Source organism: Acipenser ruthenus, chromosome 8 (assembly GCF_902713425.1).
Source record: "Acipenser ruthenus chromosome 8, fAciRut3.2 maternal haplotype, whole genome shotgun sequence".
NCBI lineage: Eukaryota > Metazoa > Chordata > Actinopteri > Acipenseriformes > Acipenseridae > Acipenser > Acipenser ruthenus.
This window is the reverse complement of record NC_081196.1, coordinates 52,469,443-52,491,727: the sequence shown is the minus strand read 5'-3', so window position 1 is coordinate 52,491,727 and position 22,285 is coordinate 52,469,443. Positions and strand designations below refer to the sequence as shown.

Here is a 22,285-nt window from a genome sequence, read left to right as displayed (position 1 = left end):
TTAATTGAGCAAGATGTGTAAATGAGTTAAAACACACAGAAAAAGGACGCGCTGCTTTGTCAACTACACCGCGAATAAGGAACCGGGAATAAGTAACCAACTTCCAGGTGGTCTTTCCCGTCCCGTGTCAGTTTGGGGATCTGTGGTGTATATCTCCCTTTTTTAACAATCTCCAATTTTTCAGAGAAAGTTCTCTTTGAAAAATGATTCGTAACCAAATCGACTATGATGTCTCTGTTTTCTCATTTTTTTTTTTATTTTAGTGTAAAATAAAATTCGAAATAATTAGATGTTGTAAAGGTATTTGTATTTATCAAAGTATATTTATAAACAATATCGTGCAAACCCAGCTATCCTCCTAACTGCAGTGCTAACTAAGGAATATTCATGTTTTGGGGTTGCTCACTAATGATTGGTCAGCTGTCAGAGCTTTGACTTTCCCATTGGTTGCTAAAGCAGGGCCTTCAAGTGAGGCAGAGAATACCCTGGGAGATTTATGGCCCGCCTCTGCTCACTCCTGATTGGTTGCCTGTCTAAAATAAAGGACATTCTTAGAATCGCCTATTGGTTAAACTAACTGAAGACCTTCAACTGAAACTGAGAATACCCTCAACTGTGTTTTTTTTTTTTTTCCTAGCGTCTGGTCGTTGTTTTAGACTTATGCGGGGGAAATGCAGATCTCTTATTGCCTTGGTTAAATGTTTTACTTTCTCTAAGTATGTATTATATTCTGTACATCACATCCCCTGCAGGAAACCCCTAGGCTCTTAAAAAAACCTCTAGTAAACCCTGTAAGTCATCTTGGATAAAGGCGTCAGACAAATGAACAAATAATAATTAGAGTAGTATGTTTCATAGTATAAGCAATCACACTGTACGCAAGTGAGTGAAGCAACATAATGTCATTTGACTGACGGTTTACTTGGCACTGTCTGGTTAGCGGAGAATACCTTGAAGGTCCTGACGGCAGCCACTGCTGGATAGGTGCATGTCATGTGGCAGGGCGGAAGCCCTGCACATGGGAAATATGTAGTTTTATTGTATTTTTGGGTTAATGTTGCAAATAAATTGATTTAATTGTTTAACTGCTGTGGCGCTCCGTCGGGGACGATTACATGTCTGCGTGGAGCAGCAGCTGTTCCAGCAGGCAGGTGGGCGTGTCTCAGCGGAGCGTCAGCGATCACTGTGATCGGGGCTGCTACAAGGCCTGCTGTTTTCACGGCAACTTTGAGTTATAGTTTGTTGTATTGTGTTTTATTTTGAGTGTTTGTACAGTCGTGTATCGTCCTCTGTGCGCTACCATTGCTGGTAGCGTCACATGACATTATTGTTTAATTTCTGTTTTGTTATTAAATCCCGTGCGCCTGTGTCGGCGTAACATCGTCAATCTCTCTACCTCAGTCAATCTCTTCTGTGTTCTCCTCGGCTGCCTGAGGCAAGTATACCAGGACTCTATCACAGTGCATTAGATCGCTGTCCAACTTGAAAACGTTTGTAAACAGAATCAGATGCCATATTCATATTCTATAAAGAACATTCTAACTGTTTTATAATCTGTTAAATGTTTATGAAATCAATCTTACCTTTTGTGTGGAAAGATATAAGGAGCCAGGTCCATATTCCCACATTGAAAACAATAAGGAGTGCAAGAAGGATTTTTAACAAAGTCAGTTTAGCGTTCATTCTGTGCCTTGGTTAAATGTTTTACTTGCTCCAAGTATGTATTATATTCTGTACCAATGATACTTCCTCTATGTTATCTAAATACATGCCCTTTTGCCCTGGTACCATTCACTCAAGTCATAAATACAAGATAATGAATCACTCACTTTATTAAAGACAGGACTTTATTAAAAAAATCAAATGCTGGAATGCCATTATTTTCAAAACATGCAACATCCACAGCTTGGTTGTTTACAGTTTGTACATTACTTGTGAAAAGGTCACATTTCAATAATTAGTGGGGTACAAATGATACAAAAAAAAGTATTATGGATATTGTCCATAGAATAATTGTTTCTTTATATTACTGCTCTGCTTATTGTGAGCCGGGGATTGTTTGAACAAGCACTTCAGAGCTTGTATTAAATATTGCCACTGTTAAAAAAAAACAATATTTGCTAGTTTGATGCAAAAGCTAAACTGAAATTCTCTGAGATAAACCATAAGAAAAGCATTTCAAACTGTAGTAAAGTATAGGCAAGCATGGTTAATGCATATTGTATACAGGGTTAGACTCCCACAGAAAATAGTGAGTGGACTCTAGGGTCACGCAATGTGGACCAACGGTGCATATTTTCCTATGCACAAGGGGCCTGGGACCGATCAGGCTACCCCAGTGGGGTCTAGGGTCAATTTTACAGCTAAAAAGATAAAGATATTAATTGGGGAGCTTTGTTCCATGAAAAATCATACTGTTAGTTGGATGGGAAAATGTTACAGAAGACCATAAAACTACTCACACTCAGTGGACCTTGGATGGTCAATGTCAATTTTATGACTTTGAAAACATCTATTTTGTACACTAAATTAAGTTGAACACAGATGTTATCTCCACTTATGGGTAGTTTTTGGACCAAAGTGAAAGGACACATTTAAAGTGTCTGTAGCTAATAAAAGGTGCCGTACAATTTCTCTATCGTGCTATATAGGTCTCAGGTGAAGTTTTGAAAGAAACACAAATATAAATGTATGTACTGTAGGCCTTGTTAAGAACAACGATTGGACAAAACGTTCCCCAGTTGTAGCCTCTTTTCACTGGCTTTCTAAGCACTGGAAATCAAAGCAAAATAATGTAATGTATGTATAATATATTGAGAATAATATATGGGTCAGAATATATTAAAACACAATAATATGTCTTGAGTTGGTTTTGAGCAGTAATGCACAAGACATATTTTTTGTGTGGTAACATATTCTGACCCATATTATTATTTTATATATTCTATGTTTCTTACATTCTTTCTTAAGCTGTTTTTGTTTGGCTGCGAAGTGCTGCTGTAGAAAATGGTGCATCCATTATGCCTGCCCAGGTTACGCTGCTATGCTTTGGAGATAATTTTGCTCAAAGTCGTCACCATTTTTATTTTATTTTTTACTGACAAGATGAAATTAGAAATGTGTATGTCCAAGCCTTTTTCAAGTAAAAATGCTCTCGTTTCTCCCACTGAATGCAAATACATTGTGAGGTTTATTTCAATTGGTGTTTTTCTTCTTGTACTTCCATTTTCTTGCTCTTTTCAAAACGTGTTTAAATTCTTCTGTCATTGATGTGAACCTCGTTTTTTTAGAATAAGTTAACCAATTATACTGCAGTAGGAACTAGTAGCAATGGAATAAAAAAAGTGTTTGCCCCGATTGTATCTCGTTTAACGTTAGTTACGTTTACATGACATCTTTGCAGAGCTCTGTGTATGTCCCCAGTTCAGTAAGATTTTCAAACAGCCTCAATTGATTAAATGTAATCCAGGACTGTACTGCATAGCAGTGGCGTTCCGTGACAAAATGGACTGGGGTAACAGAGTCGTGTCACAACCCCCCCCCCCCCCCCTCCTTTTTTAAGTGGCAGCTATCTGTAAGCCACAGATACCTTTCATAGTTTAAATTCTGAAAGTGCCAAGTATATCCTTTCCATTCCTGTGTCAGCTCGGGGATCTGTGGTGTATATCTCCCTTTTTTAACAATCTCCAATTTTTCAGAGAAAGTTCTCCTTGAAAAATGATTCGTAACCAAATCGTCTATGATGTCTCTGTTTTCTCATTTTTTTATTTTAGTGTAAAATAAAATTCAAAATAATTAGATGATGTAAAGGTATTTGTATTTATCAAAGTATATTTATAAGCAATATCGTGCAAACCCAGCTATCCTCCTAACTGCAGTGCTAACTAAGGAATATTCATGTTTTGGGGTTGCTCACTAATGATTGGTCAGCTGTCAGAGCTTTGACTTTCCCATTGGTTGCTAAAGCAGGGCCTTCAAGTGAGGCAGAGAATACCCTGGGAGATTTATGGTCCTCCTCTGCTCACTCCTGATTGGTTGCCTGTCTAAAAAAAAGGACAATCTTCTAATCGCCTATTGGTTAAACTCACTGAAGACCTTCAACTGAAACTGAGAATACCCTCAACTGTTTTTTTTATTTTTCCTAGCGTCTGGTCGTTGTTTTAGACTTATGCGGGGGAAATGCAGATCTCTTATTGCCTTGGTTAAATGTTTTACTTTCTCTAAGTATGTATTATATTCTGTACATCACATCCCCTGCAGGAAACCCCTAGGCTATTAAAAAACCTCTAGTAAACCCTGTAAGTCATCTTGGATAAAGGTGTCAGACAAATGAACAAATAATAATTAAAGTAGTATGTTTCATAGTATAAGCAAGCACACTGTACGCAAGTGAGTGAGGCAACATAATGTCATTTGACTGATGGTTTACTTGGCACTGCCTGGTCAGCAGAGAATACCTTGAAGGTCCTGATGGCACGCCACTGCTGGATAGGTGCATGTGGCAGGGCGGAAGCCCTGCACATGGGAAATATGTAGTTTTATTGTATTTTTGGGTTAATGTTGCAAATAAATTGATTTAATTGTTTAACTGCTGTGGCGCTCCGTCGGGGACGATTACATGTCTGCGTGGAGCAGCAGCTGAAAGCAATCAGCTGTTCCAGCAGGCAGGTGGGCGTGTCTCAGCGGAGCGTCAGAAAAACATAGCGATCACTGTGATCGGGGCTGCTGCAAGGCCTGCCGTTTTCACGGCACCTTTGATTTATAGTTTGTTGTATTGTTTTATTTTGAGTGTTTGTACAGTGTATCGTCCTCTGTGCGCTACCATTGCTGGTAGCGTCACATGACATTATTGTTTACTTTCTGTTTTATTATTAAATCCCGTGCGCCTGTGTCGGCGTAACAACGTCAATCTCTCTACCTCAGTCTCTTCTGTGTTCTCCTCGGCCCCCTGAGGCAAGTATACCAAAATCGTTGCGTAAAATCTGAGTGCCAAGCAGAGTTGTTACAAAACAGGGACACTATGGTTTCTGCCTGTGGCAGGCCTCAATTTATCCTTTAGATCTTCTGCTAATTTTATAATGGCTTGCCTTGGTAAGTGAAGCCTTTCAATTACCTCAGTATCTGAGTACACTTCCAGTGGATTGTTTCTGTCTTTGAATACTCTTTCTCTCCTCAAACAGCGCACATATAGCCAGAGATTGTGGTGGGAGGCCATGATTTCTTGATAGTTAATGGTTTCCATGGAAGATAGACTTAAATTCTAAGTTAGCCTGGGGCCGGTTGCATAAACATAGACTAAGTCTTTGTCTTTACATAATTATAAAACATACTAAAGATAGACACTCAGTTACAACGGTTGCATAAAACAGTCTTTCGTTAGACTGGTCTTACTTAGTCAATTATGCAACGCATTCTGGGAATTTTAAGACACTGGGGAAAAAAACATGGCTGACGCTTTTCATAAAAAACAGCGATGTTCACAGTTCACAGTAACTGAAAATGTGTGCTGTTAGAGGAGTATAATGAAGAAAAAGAAATACTTTTGGTGAAATTTTCCAAAACGTATACAAACACAAGGCGTGGGTTAAAATTACAAAAAAAGTTAACAGCGTCAACCCGCTATCTGTGAAAGACGTGCAGAAACGATGGAAGAATATGGTACAGGACGCTTAAAAAAAAAAAAAAAAAAAAAAAAATTTAAGAGGAAACATCCGCGTACTAGAGGAGGACCTCCCTCAAAACTTAAACGGACCACAGAATTGGTTATTGAAATCTTTAGTTTTGGGAGATTGCCGGTGGGCGGGAGAGTGAAGTGTGTGCGAGCCAGCGGGAGGCTCCGCCTGTCAGCATCAGTGACCACAGTGTCGCCGTAGCAACTGTGACTCAGGCAAGCAGTGCTGAAACTGAAACGTTGTTAAATAGCGACGGTATGTTGACACGGTAACAACAAAACGATCACATGAAATCAGACAATTTGTAACAACCTAAAGTTTGTTATAAGATAACTATTGATGATTGTGTTACTGCGCTTTGTATGGTTAACAGATTAACAGAAAGGATATTAACGCTAACACAACTAGCATACAAAAACTGAAACACGTATTTTTACTCCACATATCTCAGCTGAGCAAGTCAGCGAGGTCCCACCCCAGCAAGCTGTACTGCAGCAGCTTGTGTGCAGCACTGAGAGAGAGAGAGAGAGAGAGAGAGAGAGAGAGAGAGAGAGAGAGAGAGAGAGAGAGAGAGAGAGAGAGAGAGAGAGAGAGAGAGAGAGAGAGAGAGAGAGAGAGAGAGATTTTTTTCAGAAAAAAAGTACTAAAGTATTAAATGCAAGTATAATTTTAAATGTCTACATTTGTTTTAAATAAAAATACCTAATGAGAAATAAATAAAGAAATATTTACACGCTAAGTTTATTATTATTATTACAATTATCAAGGTAATTGAAAGGCTTTTACAGCAAAGCAAACCATTAATAAATTAGCAGCAGATCAAAAGTATATTTTGAGGTATATTGTATATTGTATAAAACTATATTGTATAAAACTATATTGTAACAAAACAGGGACACTATGGTTTCTGCCTTTGGCAGGCCTCAATTTATCCTTTAGATCTGCTAATTTTATAATGGCTTGCCTTGGTAAGCAAAGCCTTTCAATTACCTCAGTATCCGAGTACACTTCCAGTGGATTTTTTTCTGTCTTTGAATGCTCTTTCTCTCCTCAAACAGCGCGCATATAGCCAGAGATTGTGGTGGGAGGCCATGATTTCTTTCTGACAGTTAATGGTTTCCATGGAAGATAGACTTAAATTCTAAGTTAGCCTGGGTGTGAAGAGGCTAACTTTTTAGGCTAAGTCTTAGTCAGTCTTAATTTCTATGCAACTGACTAACTTGCATTAGACTAGTCTAATTGTCAAACTAAGACTAGTCTAATGGTTTAGACTAGTCTAATATAGTTTTATGCCATATTCATATTCTATAAAGAACATTCTAACTGTTTTATAATCTGTTAAATGTTTATGAAATCAATCTTACCTTTTTTGAGGAAAGCTGTAAGGAGCCAGGTCCATATTCCCACATTGAAAACAATAAGGATTGCAAGAAGGATTTTTAACAAAGTCAGTTTAGCGTTCATTCTGTGCCTTGGTTAAATGTTTTACTTGCTCCAAGTATGTATTATATTCTGTACCAATGATACTTCCTCTATGTTATCTAAATACATGCCCTTTTGCCCTGGTACCATTCACTCAAGTCATAAATACAAGATAATGAATCACTCACTTTATTAAAGACAGGACTTTATTTTAAAAAATCAAATGCTGGAATGCCATTATTTTCAAAACATGCAACATCCACAGCTTGGTTGTTTACAGTTTGTACATTACTTGTGAAAAGGTCACATTTCAATAATTAGTGGGGTACAAATGATACAAAAAAAAGTATTATGGATATTGTCCATAGAATAATTGTTTCTTTATATTACTGCTCTGCTCATTGTGAGCCGGGGCTTGTTTGAACAAGCACTTCAGAGCTTGTATTAAATATTGCGACTGTTAAAAAAAACAATGTCATACAGACTTAGCTGTTTTTTGACTAATGGTCAGCTGTTAATATTAAGTAGGATACAAAAAAATGGACATTTTTAAAATCAAAACATAAATTATTGTAGGGGTGTTTATGCTGGGCTCCACATGTCACACATGTAAATGAGGCATTGCATCAACACAGTGAACAATGGAGAAAACCCTTCCTTGCTCAACACATTTTTATGATTTTCTTAGAACTACCTGGCACTCCATATGTATATCTGTATACCATGTGGCAATGCGCCCCGCCCCTGTGTGCATTTGTGTGTTGTGTTGTATGTTGCGTGTGTTAATGTTGGTGTATAGTCATTGGTACACGGGATATAAACGGGTCTGTGTTTCACGTGTATTTAAAAAGTGTAGATTTGTATTTAGGCACGAGGAGAGCACAAATCACTTCACGTGCTGGTTAAATGTAATATGTCAGCATGGGGTTGCACAGAATTAATTCACGTGCTGGGATTCAAGTGAATAATTAATTAGTAATTGAATCCCAGCACAATAGTATAAATAGACGCACATTTCATTCAGTCAGGGTTGGGTGTTCGAGAGTGGAGAACGGGAGAGAGAGAAGGAGAAACTAAATAGCAAAATAAGATCGTAAATATAAGTGTTTATACTCACCGTGTTTGTTTGTCTCTCCGTGCACCGTTTGTTAAGTGTTTAGTACGTTTTGTTTGTCTCTTTATTTTGGCGTGAAGTGCCGTGTCCTGTGTTTTTGTTGTTGCAAACCTTTTATTTTCTGTTCCGTTATTAAATGCTGAGCGCAATCACGCGCTCAGCTTTACCAAAACCCCATCTCTCTGTTTATTTATTTCCTGCATCTGGTCTGACGCCACCCACTCCGGCCGTCTTTGTGACAACCATTATAGAAAAATACCATTAGGCAAACTGAGGAATACCAGCTTATTAAAGAAACTCTTGCAGAACCATTTGTAGAACACAGAATATCCATGAACAGCAACATTCTGATTTAGAACAAAAACACACACTGGGACTGATCTATATTACTGCAAATGACTACATGTGCATCAGCAATAAATTGTGATTCCATTGGTCTGTCAGATTTTGAAAATGTTACTGTCAAGGGCTCATACCATTCTACCTAGTACAGAGCAACGGCTTTACCTTGAAATATTAAATGTACTAATGCAGATCCAACCCAACCCAGTTTAAAACATATCATACTTAGACACTAGAGGCATTCAGAACATGATGTCAATCATGAAGGAAAGGTTGATATGAAGAAGAATTTGGAATGGAATGTATGCATTAAGTTTGGATGTTGCGGGATAGAAATACGACTCACATTGCATAGCAGTTTGAGGCATTCCAGTTTTCTCAAGAGCCTAATTAGATATACCCTGACCTTGTCTGTACATAGTTGCTAATTACACATTGAACCTGGAAAGGCTCAAGCTGCTATACATGCCATACCTGCAGATTGTATTATTTAAGTTTATTCATAATTATTCCAGCTGTACAAATAAACCACCAGGTGGCCGAATGCTGTTGCATGGTGTTCTGAGGTACAAGCAACTTTTAAAGCACCACAAATTTGAGCAGAAGTCTATATTAGAGAAATGAACAGACCGGGTCAGCTGTCAATAGAACAGATTTCTCAGAAGTCTCTCAAAATAGCAAGGCTTTAAAAAAATGCACTGCTGTTTCAGACATGCAGGAGTCATTTCAGGGTAAACTCAATCCCGTTCTTTGCAGTGCACAGTATCAGAAGAGAAAATCATTCTGTAACTTATTATACACTGCACTCACTGAAATTCTTTTCCTTTTATGTTGATGTACACCTGTAGAATAAAACGTAGTTATGAACGGTTGTATTTTTCATATTATAGCTCTGGCACTAGAGGAATCAGTTAAGACTAAATTGTAAGTTGAGTTCTAAGAGCAAGACAGTATCTTCAGTAAAACACATGGGCAAACTGGCGTTTAAAAAGGCTTAGTTAGCACTCGGATATACGACACTCAGATACACCTCAGTCGCGTTTTATAGTCCTTGGATTAAGAACAAAATCAATCCCCATTAAATATATGTAACAAATTAATGCACTTACCTGTGACACGCGATTTCCAACTCCATCACCAGTTTTCTGATACAAAGCCCATCTCTTCAATGTTACAATTGACTTGTTTAACCGTCATGGCCCGCGGTTTTTGTTGTTGTTTTTGTTTTGTTTTTTCTGGCATGGTAAATCAGTCTGACTTTATTGTGCACTGCAGTTCCCTTTCAATCTCGAAATGTCAACCATTACGAGTTGGGTACATGGGTGGATAAGTGCGTGGGGTGCTCTGCACGGCACTACTATGTACCTGTGAAGACACTGGTACTATGCACAGGGGCATGGAGACACTGAGGAAGTGCACCGTGAATAGCACCCCGTGCATTCACTCGGTGTGCCTCGGTGCCCCGTGCATTACCGGTGAGTAGCACTCCGGTGCCTAGCTTCTGTGCACGCAGCACGCAAGCGCATCGCACTACCATACATAGCACCCCATGCATTCATCCAGTAACCTGTGCGGCGCCCCAGTGCCCGTGTATTAACCCAGCGTATAGAACCGCTGTGCATAGCACCGCTACACACAACTCCCGTGCGTCCCCGTGCACTTCCTCAGTGTCTCCATGTCCCTGTGCATAGTACCAGTGTCTTCACAGGTACATAGCAGTGCCGTGCAGAGCACCCCACACACTTATCCACCTATGTACGGCTTCCTTACCATGTCGTTCCAGAGGACGGCCACAATATGTGCGTTCAATGCCTGGGTCGTGACCATGCTCGGCCAGCGCTGACAGATCCCACCTTTTGTGCTGTGTTCTCCAGGTTTCAAAAATGGTCCAGAGCTAAGAGCGCAGACCATGCTGAAGGTCGCTCCTCCTCTGGCTCTCCGCGGCCTTTGTTGACGCTCTTGAGGAGCCCCTTGCATGAGCCGTCTGTGAGCCGCAGTGCTCGGTCTGTGTCTCGCTCTCTGGAGCACGACCAAGAAAGTGAAGAAGCGCAGGCACTTGCCCAATGCAGATGTGTATGGGCACAAATGATGCAGCTTGCAAGCACATTTGCAAATCAGCAGTCATTGTTGGAGCGTCTTGTCAATTTGACAGCTCCACCTGCACCCACTCCAGCTTTTGGAGTACTGGAGACCCCCTCAGCCCCAGTACTGGTCCCTCCTCTCCCTCAGTCTCAGATAATTGAGGAGGAGCAGGACGATGTGGTGTCCCTGGCCACCTCCATGGAGGAAGGCGAATTCAAAGGGGGAACAGAGGACCCCTCCTATTTAAAGGGCCCCCTGACTGGGACCTATATGGCTCCTAGCAGTCTACTGGCGGACGAGCTAGCAGCCCATGTGAGCAGAGTTGCTGCCCGGGTCCAGATCCCTTGGACTGAGGAGACCCAGGTCTGCCGATCGGTTTTTGAAACCTCGGTGTCGACTACACAGCGCTGTAAGCCCCTCCCAGTCCTCCCGGATTTTGTGGAGGAGTTGCAGTCTTCGTGGGACAGCCCAGCATCAGCGCTCACTTGCTCCAGACAGATGTAAGCACTGTATGCTCTCCAGGGCGCGGAGAAGCTGGGGCTCCAGCATTTCCTGCCCATTGATTTCGCGGTGGCTGCCTTCGTGCAGACACTAACTATTTCAACGCTATCCCGTGACTTCTCCTGCCCAAGTTAACAGTGTAGGGTCACGGAGACGCACTTAAAAAGTGCATACAGCGCGGGGGCACTGGCAGCAAGACGAGCAAACACTGCTGGTCTGCTGACTGTGTAACAATCACAGCTGCTGCAAGACCTGTCTGCCCAGCCTTCTCCTCATATTATTAATGAGCTGAGGCTGGTGAATGACCAGCTGCTCCGCATAACTCGGCACAGTGGCCAAGCTATCGGACGTTACCTGGGAGCTCTTGTGGTTGCGCAACGCCAGCTTTGGCTCTCCCAGGCCAGGGTCCCGGACGTGGACAAAGCATCTCTACTCAACGCTCACATCTCCCCCGGCTACACCTTCGGGCCAGCCGTGGAAGAGATGCTGCAGCGGTCTCACCGTGCAAGGGAGTCGTCAAAGCAGCTCACACAGCTGCTTCCACAACCCGCACATACCCAGCACCAGGGGCAACAGTGAGGGAGACCCAGAGGTGCTGCACCACAGACCATTGTGCGCACTGTCCTGGTGGCTGCTCCACCTGGGCCAAGCAGGCAGTACCTCTGCAACCGATACTCAGCAGTACCTGGCAGAGACCCCAGCAGTGCCCTCAACAGAGGCAGCACCAGCTGGACACAGCCCAGCAGGCTCGGCAACAGCAGCAGCAACCCTGATGGGCTCCGGGCCCTGCACCATTCAGCCAGCACCACCTTCTGGCTTGGAGGCAGTGTACCACCGACGCGTGGGTTCTTGCAACCGTCCACTCCGGCTACTCACTCCAGTTTCGAGCCGGACCTCCTCCCTTCCAGGGGCTCGTGAACACTTTGGTGTCCGACCCCGTACAGGCCTCGAGGAAGAATTGGACGCTTTACGCAGAAAGCGCGCAATTCACCTTGTAGAACCCCCTTGTCAACAAGAGGGTTTTTACTCAAGGTATTTTCTGGTACCAAAGTGGGACGGTGGGCTCCATCTCATTTTGGATCTCAAGAGGCCTGAACATATTCCTTAAGGAGAGGAAGTTCAAGATGCTAACTACACGTCACATTCTCCAGTCCGTCCAGCCGGGCGACTGGTTTGCGACCGTGGACCTCCAGGACCCGTACTTCCATGTCCCGATACGTCCTGGCCACAGAAAGTACCTCCGCTTTGCCTTTCAGGGCAGCGTGTATGAGTTCTGTGTTCTGCCATTCGGTCTGTCTCTGGCTCTCTGGCTCCCAGGACTTTCTCCAAGTGCATGGATGCAGTTCTGGCACCCCTGTGGCTGCAGGAGGTGAGGGTCCTCAATTACTTGGATGACTGTGGCCAGTCGCAGGAGCAAGCCGTGTCTCACACGGCTCTAGTGACAGAGCATCTTACCTGGCTGGGGCTCACGCTCAATCTGGAGAAGAGCTCCCTGCAGCCGACACAAGTGACGGTTTTACTGGAGATCCGACTGGATTCCTGCTCCATGCTCACTTCCCTGTCGGCCGACAGGGTAAGCACATTGCAAGCCTGTCTGTCCCTGTTCCATCTCAGACAGTCAGTGCAGGTGGTGATGTGCCAATGGTTGCTAGGTCTGCTGGCCGCAGCCTCCTCTGTCCTCCCTCTCGGTCTCCTCCATATGCGCCCCTTGCAGGCATGGTTCAATGCCCAAGTAGTTCACCCAGCCCGAGACAGACATAGCCGGCTGACGGTGTCTCGGTCATGCTGGCATGCCCTGTGCTGATGGAAGAATCCTCGTCATCTCAGCGGAGTAACTATGGGTGTAATATACAAGAGGGAGGTGCTGACCACGGACACCTCCCACCTCGGTTGGATGACAGTTTGGAAAGGCAGGGGGACCTGTTGGGTCTGGACTAGCAGGTGGCAGTCCGCCCACATCAATACGCTGGAACTGAGGGCAGTGCACCTGGCCCTGCATCATTTGCTCAGTCAGGCTCAGGGCCACCTGTGGCACCCGGACCCTGGGTCACTCCAGCTGTGGGTCTGGCCCCTGAACAGGAGCATCTGAGTGCCCTCGGACTCTCAGACTCCGTTATAGCCACACGACAGAATGCTAGAGCCTCTTCAACAAGATCTCCGTATTCTTATAAATGGAGGATTTTCCAGGAGTGGTGTTTGGCGAGAGACCATGACCCCACCTCCTGCCCCATATCGGTTGTTTTGCAGTTTCTACAGGACCTTCTAGAGAAGGGTAAATCCCACTCTATGTTGAAGGTGTACCTAGCTGCTATATTTGTGTGCCACGTCAAAATTGACTCTGTGTCTCCCCGAGCTCATTTTTTGGCAGTGCTTTTTTTAAAAGGAGCCAAGCGGCTCCGTCCTCCCCTTAAACTGATGGTTCCTTATTGGCGTCTGGACTTGGTTCTAGAGGTTCTTACGAAGGCTCCCTTCGAGCCTCTGCATTCAGTGGACTCTAAATACTTGTCCTTTAAGACAGACTGACATGATGGCCATTCTCCTGGCCATCACGTCAGCCAAACGTGTCAGTGGGTTACAGACCCTTTCATAGAGGGTTCCTGTTTACGATTTGCCAGCAGCGGTGATAATGTTACTTCACGCACTAACCCGGCTTTTCTGCCTAAGGTTGTTTCGCAGTTTCACTTGAACCAGTCGGTGGAATTGGAGGTGTTCCTTCCAACCCCCCTTTTCTTCTGAAGCAGATCAGAGACTTAATACACTCTGCCCTGTCAGGGCGCTGAGGTGTTATGGGTTGCGTAATCAAGGTCAGGCACTTACCAAGCAGTGATTATCTAATTGGATAGTAGTTACGAACCGGCTGACTTATGAGCTGGCTAACCTACCCTCTCCAAGTCATGTTACAGCTCACTCCACTAGAGGGACTATGACGTCTTGGGCAGTGTTTCATGGGCATCCCTACCTGAAATATGTAACGCTGTGGCATGGACCACACTGCACACGTTTATAAGGTTTTACCAACTGAATGTGGCTACTTCAGCAATGCCTTCTGTGGGGTCCAGAGTCCTTGATGCAGCTTGCCCTCTTGCACAGCAGCCTTCCAGTTAGGCTCGCGCCAGGGCAAGGCTTGTGGCTGCTTTAGCTCACTGCGACAGCTTGGGTATACATTTCACAACTCGTAATGGTTGACATTTCGAGATTGAAAGGGAGCGTTGGGTTACTTACCGTAACCCTGGTTCCCTGAAAAAGAAATGTCAACCATTTATTGCCATACAGAATCAATTGGCGAAGGTTGCTGTGTGACATAGTGTTTTGTTCCAGAATGTAACAGACACGTGGTCACACCGGGCCTATCAAGCAGCTTTTTAAATATGTGCTCAGGTCATGTGACAAGGGTAATTTCCCAACTCGTAATGGTTGACATTTATTTTTCAGGGAACCAGGGTTATGGTAAGTAACCTAACGTTACACAGCACTACCTCCAAAAACAAAGCAAACGAGATAAGGTACGGTAATGTAAAAGTTAATCATTAAACAGTTTTAGATGCTGTGATGCATTTTTTTGAATCTGTGATCTTCAGTTGCTTTTGTGCATTTTGATTTGCACGTGAACTGTGACATTAAGGCCTTATCGAGCACTATATTCTGCAATTTTGAAGACTGACATTGGATACAGTTTTAATTCTGGAAACTGGTGTTGTTATTTTCAAATCTTTTGCTAAATTGGATTGCCTTTTACGTTTTAAGCAGTTCTGTGCATGGATAACATTTTGATTTCATTCTGCTATTGTGTCGTCAATACGTACCTACCGGATTTAAAAGTATGTACTGCATTACAGTTCACGTGTCCAGTTGTCTCTTTTGGCAAGTGATATTTTCATATCATTCTGAATTAAAATACTACTTCTGTTAAAAATATAGTACTGTACCAACAAAACCAACTACAGTACATCTAAATGGATGCCTACTTATTTTAAAACACAGCCCCTTCAGCTATGTATTTTTGACATTTAATCTTTTTTGTGTTCCCTGAAAAAACAGAACAGTGTTTGTCTTTTACTGCTGTGTTATTCCCCCAACTCTTGTGCCAACAAATTTCAATGAAAGAATCAACGTCTCCCTGTACAGTTCCTAAAACCCAAGGTTACAACGTGCTCACCTACATACAGATCAAATCAGATGAAATAATCAGATGTGCAGCACACTCGTTTAACTGTCACTGATGTCAAAATTGTATAGGGTCAGATATGTGAGTGCTGACTGTATTTATGTTTTTTTGCTTAGCACAAGTACAACAGACAATTCTGTAATGATTCTAGAAAACTTCTGATGCGTCTAATAACTGCTATATGAAAGATGAAGAAACTTTCTTTCACTGTATTAATTAGGAGAAAAAGTAGATATTCTTGGTAAAATATTTGTAGTTGACTTAAAATGACAGGTAAGAGTTTACAGCAAAGCAACTTAAAACAATTAATAAAAATATATATATATATTAAAATGTAATACATCAGGTTTGTGTTCATGAAATAAAAATGTATTTGGAAAATTAAGTGAAATGTAGAAGATGCCCTATATCAGTTAATTCAATAGACACCAATTATGACGGTCATTATTATGTTTTTATTTAATTATTTTTCCCCAGAACGATTACAGATGTGTTTCAAACAGCCTTCTTTCTGGTGTCAAGACCATTACATTGTGGATCTACATTACTTAGGCATAGGATATTCAAATTAAACTAAAAAGGTTGTCCAAAGTGATTTTTACTTTTAAATGCAATGACAGTACTCAATATGACTTTATAAAATGAGCTGGTCATAAAACACTGTCCCAGTTTACAAATCTGTCAACTTTGAGTGACAAGACAACAACTACATTAAAATACACACTAAAGTTTCTCCTGCTCTGTAAAGCAGGAGTCTGAAAAAGGTGGATAGTTGTAGTCCAAGCTAGAGCTCAGTTTGATCACTTTATAGTCCAGCTACATGCTTCCATAAGGACAGCCCCACAAAGCAGTTCCACTTTCAGAATACACATCAATCCCAGAAAAACACACAGGAGTCTGTGTGTGTGTGCTGCCTTTGTGGCTTTCTTGCAAAAAGATAAATACATTGTGTTTAATTGTGGAAGGGGAGCCAAAAACAAAAAAAACACACATCTGTTAATTCAGCTCAAACAATAATAATTTAAAAAAAGTAATGCGAGTAGATCCTCTTTGATTTCTTTATTTCTTCTTTTTCTCTTGGGTGGAGGTAAACCAGGAGTCCAGCAGCTGCTTATTGTAGTAGAGCGTCCAAGCATGGATCTGCACTGCAATCACCATCACCAGATACATGACAGAGACGGCCGAGAAGCCGAAGATGAAGCGGTAGGCCTTGCCGTGCCGGTAGAGCTGCTGGGCCACAGGGAACATCTCCATGCCTCCGTAGATCAGCGGCGCGATGCTGAAGAGCCCGGCACTGATCATCGAGATCACCAGGTAGCTGATGTTGTTTCGGGGAAGGGACATAAAGCTGAACACAGTGGGAATAGCACTTAAGAGGTAAGGGTACTCCCACTGGTACGGCGAGGCCACCACATCGTGAGAAACCAGCTTCAAGTAGCTCACGGTCACCTGAGTTGCAACCAGGAGCCAGAGGAGCACGTGGGCATAGTTCAGCTTACGGATCTCAGACTTCAGAGTCACACTGCACAAGGAAACACAATGGGGTAACTTTTAGTACAATATTAACAACATTGCCGGAAAGGTTCTGAAGTTGGGGGTGAAAAATCTGCAGAATAAATATGTTCTCCACAATATACTGCCAATATAACAGTCACTTTTGAGACTGTTCCTTTAAACATCATAATAATTTGTACTGTCCCTTCTGAGCATCTGGGAACAAAGTAGGCTTTTTTTATTTTATTAAGAAAGTCCTGTTGCACAAGAAGTTAATGAAAAAGAATAATAAAGAAATCAAAACTAAAGAAATATTGTTGCAAGAATTTATTATAATTATAAGCCCTTCAATGTGTTTAAAAGACCATAAGAAGCTGTGCTGTACCTCATTTGGTAGTGGGAGGCTACCCTCTCACGGTGCTGGAAGTCACTGCCATCTGTTCCTGCTGCCCGGGGACCAGCACGTGAAGCCATGATCAGAAACTACTTGCTTTAAAACCTTTAACAAATAGAGACACTTATAAGCTCATGCTGACAACCCACACCGTAACAGTAAAATGTAATCCGTGAAACAAGCACAGCATTTGAAAAAAGCAATTGGCTTCTTTTGTATTGTTTTGTAAGTTACTGGTGACTGACGGTGTAATTAAACAGGACAACCCTGCACTAGCTGTGTACACCAACATTTATTGTTTTTTGTTGAGTTAAAGGTATGACATTTTACCTCTTATCTTTTATTGTCGTTTGCAGCTGTTCTAAATTCCGTATAGGTGTAATATTCACTTCCCCATGCCTGTCTTACTAGCAATCGGCTGAATCTGTTGACTGTGAAACCTGATTGTTCCATGCTCTTTAATTTCCTAATTGCAGAAAGGGGTGCTGTAGGTTGTAATCTTTGACTGTGCTGGCTCCACCTGCTCTATACCACAGTATAATATTGCCTTGTTTAAGTGCCTGCTGATCTACAGCACTCCCTGTGGACGGAATAAAGTCCTTATTGATGTAAGCATTCCATGCATGAAAAAATGAGAACTAAACCTAAACCCTTGAAACAATTTCTCCACATTATAGTTATCAAGGTTTGCTGTAAGATAAACAGAACCACAGTAGCTTCCAGCACCATGGTACCCATTCTGACAATGGCTTAAACCGTACTGTATGTTCATCTAGAAAATGGCTGGGGCGTAAAATTTCACGTTACAGTAACTAATCTCGGTAATGCTATTTCATATCATGGACTTACAATGCAATCTGGCGAAAACAATTACAGTTGCAAAAAAAACCACCATCACAGTCATGTTTATGTGTCGAGTCGTACATTTAAAAGGTGTGGTTATTTATTTATTTATTTAAAATCTCACAGACCAGTCCTCAAAATTGAGCAGTGACTATTCATCTCGACATAACGGTCTGTATTAAATTGAGGGCTATATTGTGTAGACATATGCCACTGGTGTTCAGTGAAGGAGCATTCACGTACTGCAGATATATGGACAACGTTGTCTAAATTACTAGTATACTTAGTTCACTTGGTTCAATTAATAAAATAATGACCAGTTTATGAACATAACAACTAATTTGAATGCACTAAATAAATGTATCTGTATACATGGCTTGTTATTCCTGCAATACACATGTAATATGTATTATAATATGTCACTTTGTATATAACATTTTACAAAATAATACTGCAAACATTAATGTATTTTTAAATGCTATACACCCCTCCCCCATTCTCCAATACTGCAAACATGAATCGTTTCCCGTCAGAATATGCAAGCATTATTTCGACATTAATTCGTTATAATGATGAATTAGACGTATGCTTACCTTAATTTGGGTAATGTAATTTTGAAAAATAACAGCTGTGCGAGCAAGGGAAAAGAAAAACCAAGCTTAACAAAACCTCCAAAAATCTGTCGCACAATCTTCCAAGCTGTATATTTCTTTTTACTAAGCATGCGCAACTCAGGAAACACAAGCGTTTCGATACGGCAGGCGCTGATTGGATAAAACGCCTGACGAAGCTCTGGATGCCAGTTAGGGACTGTCTACAAAATATCTATTGGTAAATAAGACCAAAGATGTTAGGGACCTAATCTAGTATGGTACATCAATTTCAAGGGTTAACAATGATTTTTTAAAAGTATTTATCTCAAGTAAGTAGACTATTCCAACCTGCAGTAGAATGGATATTTTTGAAACCCTATGTGCTTGATTTTGACAAAGAAATTGGCACAGCAATAATACTGTGTTTGTTGATATGCAGCCTCCAAAAAAACATGGTTCTGTCTTCTGTGAACATTACATATCCAATGGTTCTCTTTTAAAGAAGAGCAAGGCTGCTAACTGCAGGGTCCTGGCCACATTCCAATCCTCAATCTTCCTATAGTTCATTCTCAAAATAGAATATTAGTGCAATTATGGTTTTGGGGGATTGCAAGTCAATATGGTAAAAAAAACTTTAAAATCACCAAACGGATTCCTAAAATAATCTACTATGGTGCAGACTCAGAGACTGAAAGTGACCATATTCCCTTTATCCTAAAAAGAAGAGTGCATACCACATGCTGTAAATTCAAAATGAGCACAGAAACATGAACACAAACATTAACATGAGCTATGTATACGGACTGTATGCGCACAGACTCTACTGAAGTATTTCCAGACCTTTCCCTCCCCCCCACCCTCCTTCCCCACCTTCTCTCCCCTCTCAGACTGACCTCTCCTCCCTGCTCCAGGGCCACAAACCCACCACATGTGGCCTGGACCCCCTCCCCACTCACCTCTTTCAAGCTGCTACTCTTGCTCTACTCCCCTTCATCTCCTCCCTTCTCAACAAATCTCTCCTTTCTGGTCTCTTTCCCTCTGCCTTCAAACAAGCTTCTATCACTCCCCTCCTCAAAAAAAATTACCCTCGACCCCACCTCCCTCCAGAGCTACCCTTCCTCTCCAAAACCCTCGAGCGGGCTGTAGACCGACAGCTCTCTGCTTTCCTGTCCATCCACTCTCTGCTCGAACCTCTCCAATCTGGCTTCCGCTCTGCTCACTCCACTGAAACCACCCTCCTGTCTGTCATTAACTCACTAAACTCTGTCCGAGCTGCCTCTCTCTCCTCTGTCCTAATTCTCTTTGACCTCTCTGCTGCCTTTGACACTGTCGATCACTGTATTCTACTATCCTCTCTCACTGACCTGGGAATCTCTGGCACTGCTCTGGCTTGGTTCTCCTCCTACCTCTCCAACCGCACCTACCAGGTAACCTGGCATGGAGCAACCTCCACACCTCACCCTCACTCAGCAGGAGTCCCCCAAGGGTCAGTCTTGGGTCCTTTCCTGTTCTCTCTCTACACCCGCTCCCTGGGCCCCCTCGTCACATCCTATGGTTTCTCATACCATTTCTATGCTGATGATGCTCAGATTTTCCTCTCCTTCCCCCCCTCTGACTCCACCACCCCCTCCCATATCTCTGCCTGTCTGTCTGCTATCTCCTTCTGGATGCACTCGCATCACCTCAAACTCATCCTCTCTAAATCTGACCTCCTTTTCTTTCCCTCCTCCCCCTCTTCTGATCACTATATCTCCATTCCTCTGGAATCTACCACACTCTCTCCCTCCTCCTCAGCTAAGAACCTCGGAGTCACCCTGGACCCCTGCCTCTCTTATTCCCAGCACATCTCCACTCTGGCACGCACTTGCGGACTCTTCCTGAGCAACATACGAAGAATCCGACCCTTCCTCACCAACTACCCCACCCAGCTCCTTGTCCAGGACCTAGACTACTGCAACTCCCTCCTGGCTGGCCTCCCTGTGTCCACCACCCGTCCGCTCCAGCTCATCCAGAACTCCACTGCTCACCTGGTGTTCTCTCTGCCTCACTTCTCCCACGCAACTCCACTGCTCCGCTCACTCCACTGGCTCCCGATCACCGCTCGCATCCAGTTCAAGACTCTTGTACTCGCCTACAGATGCCTTGACCAGACTGCACCCAGCTACCTCTAGACCCTCATCTCTCCCTACACCCCCACTCGACCTCTCCGCTCCGCCTGCACTTGAAGACTGGATCTACCTTCTCTACGCTCCCCTGCCTCCAGAGCCTGCTCCTTCTCCACCCTCGCCCACAGTGGTGGAATGACCTTCCTACAGATGTCAGGACTGCCCAGTCCCTGACCACATTCCGGCGCCTCCTCAAGACTCACCTCTTCAGACAGCACCTATAGAACTCCACTTTTCCCTCTGGACACTCTATCACTCTCCCTTAATGTGCTTTACTTGCACTTATCTGCTCCCTATTTTACTGCATTTAATCCTGTACTTTACAGAGTACTGTACTGTAATCTGCCACAAGTGTTATTCAATCTGTAGTATTTTGCATTTAATCGTATCCTGATGTAACTATCACTGACACTGTTATCTGCTCCGATATTGAACCATATTTTGTCATATACTTGTACTTACTAGAACTGAAGTCATTGTATTTTATCTTGCTCTTAATTGTATTAATACTTGTACTGTGATTCTTGAAATGTATTTTTTGTTTACGACTGTAAGTCAGGGTAAGGGCGTCTGTTAAGAAATAAATAATAATATTCTGTTCCATTGTGTAACATGTTTTGTGTTTTGTGTTTAGAGTTTTGGGAAAATGAGCCTAAGATTCAGCAAACGCGTGTAAACAATTGGGAAAAACTGTATTTGCTATTGGGACTATTCTTACGCCAGCCAGTAGGTGGTATTGCAGCATCTGCGTCGGCGCTAGACCCTGCTGACCCTCTCTGTGTGAGTAACTCAGGTGAAATTCTGCTGCTGCATGTTAAAGAAAAAGACGAGTGTTCTGAACCAACTTTGCAAAATAAAGAAAATAATATTTCAATGAACTACCGGAGTGCTCATTCAGTCATCCCGGGTGTAACATATAGTATACAAAAAAGGATCTTAATACACTTTAAAAAACAAAACAAAAACTACCCCACCCAATGTCTTTAATTTTATGACATCAAAATAAATACTGAAGGGAATCCTCAGGGTATGTTGCAGCAGCTGTAGTGTGTGATCTCTGCCTGGGAAAAAGCAACAAGACGCTGTACCAAGCGTGAAATAGCAGCCTACAGAATGGTTAAAAAATATTCCCCAGAAAAGAAAAAAATAATTATTAGACATCAGTGCAGAAAACAATAATAATAAAAAAAAACATAAGCCTGTTAGTTATATTAAAAAGGTTATAACTTATAATCCATCACACTAGCATACCAACAGTCGCTATAAGGGAAGGTGAGAAGTGTGTTGACTTGTCAAACCTGTCTATAAATTAACCAGTAACAAATGCTTTTCTACCTCTCAGAAAAATGTGGAGCAGCAAAAAAATCAAATAATACAAGTAATAAAATCTGAACTTAATTATGAAGACAAATTAGCAGACCAATACCATGAAAAAAGAAAAGCACAATAAATCTTTTTTTTTTTTTTTAATTATTAGGCCTATTTAAAATATCTAGTC

The 22,285-nt window shown here is 42.3% G+C and overlaps 2 protein-coding genes across 3 annotated transcripts in view; one reads left to right on the top strand and one right to left on the bottom strand.

The window, feature by feature from the left end:
- Window positions 1-15,730: 15,730 nt before the first annotated feature.
- Window positions 15,731-18,774, bottom strand: LOC117406825 (protein jagunal homolog 1-B-like). The gene is made up of 3 exons (XM_034011150.3): window positions 18,623-18,774; window positions 17,178-17,291; window positions 15,731-16,820 (listed from the first exon to the last, which is right to left on the bottom strand). The coding sequence occupies exons 2-3, from the start codon at window positions 17,264-17,266 to the stop codon at window positions 16,358-16,360; spliced, it is 552 nt and encodes a 183-aa protein (XP_033867041.1). The 5' UTR covers window positions 17,267-17,291; window positions 18,623-18,774; the 3' UTR covers window positions 15,731-16,357.
- Window positions 16,482-22,285, top strand: part of LOC117406824 (type 2 lactosamine alpha-2,3-sialyltransferase-like) — a 32,640-nt gene continuing 26,836 nt past the window's right edge. For both annotated transcript variants that reach the window (XM_059029200.1, XM_059029197.1), the window contains exon 1: window positions 16,482-16,612. In XM_059029200.1, the coding sequence (XP_058885183.1) occupies window positions 16,575-16,612 (38 nt within the window). In that variant the 5' untranslated portion in view covers window positions 16,482-16,574. The remainder of the gene's footprint in view (window positions 16,613-22,285) is intronic.

What these genes read in the sequence shown, in the direction of transcription:
- LOC117406825 (XM_034011150.3), bottom strand. Translation starts at nt 17,266, where the DNA reads ATGGCTTCACGTGCTGGTCCCCGGGCAGCAGGAACAGATGGCAGTGAC. An exon ending in GCCTCCCACTACCAAATGAG is followed by an intron (nt 16,821 to 17,177) that starts GTACAGCACAGC and finishes TTCCTTGTGCAG; the next exon opens with TGTGACTCTGAAGTCTGAGA.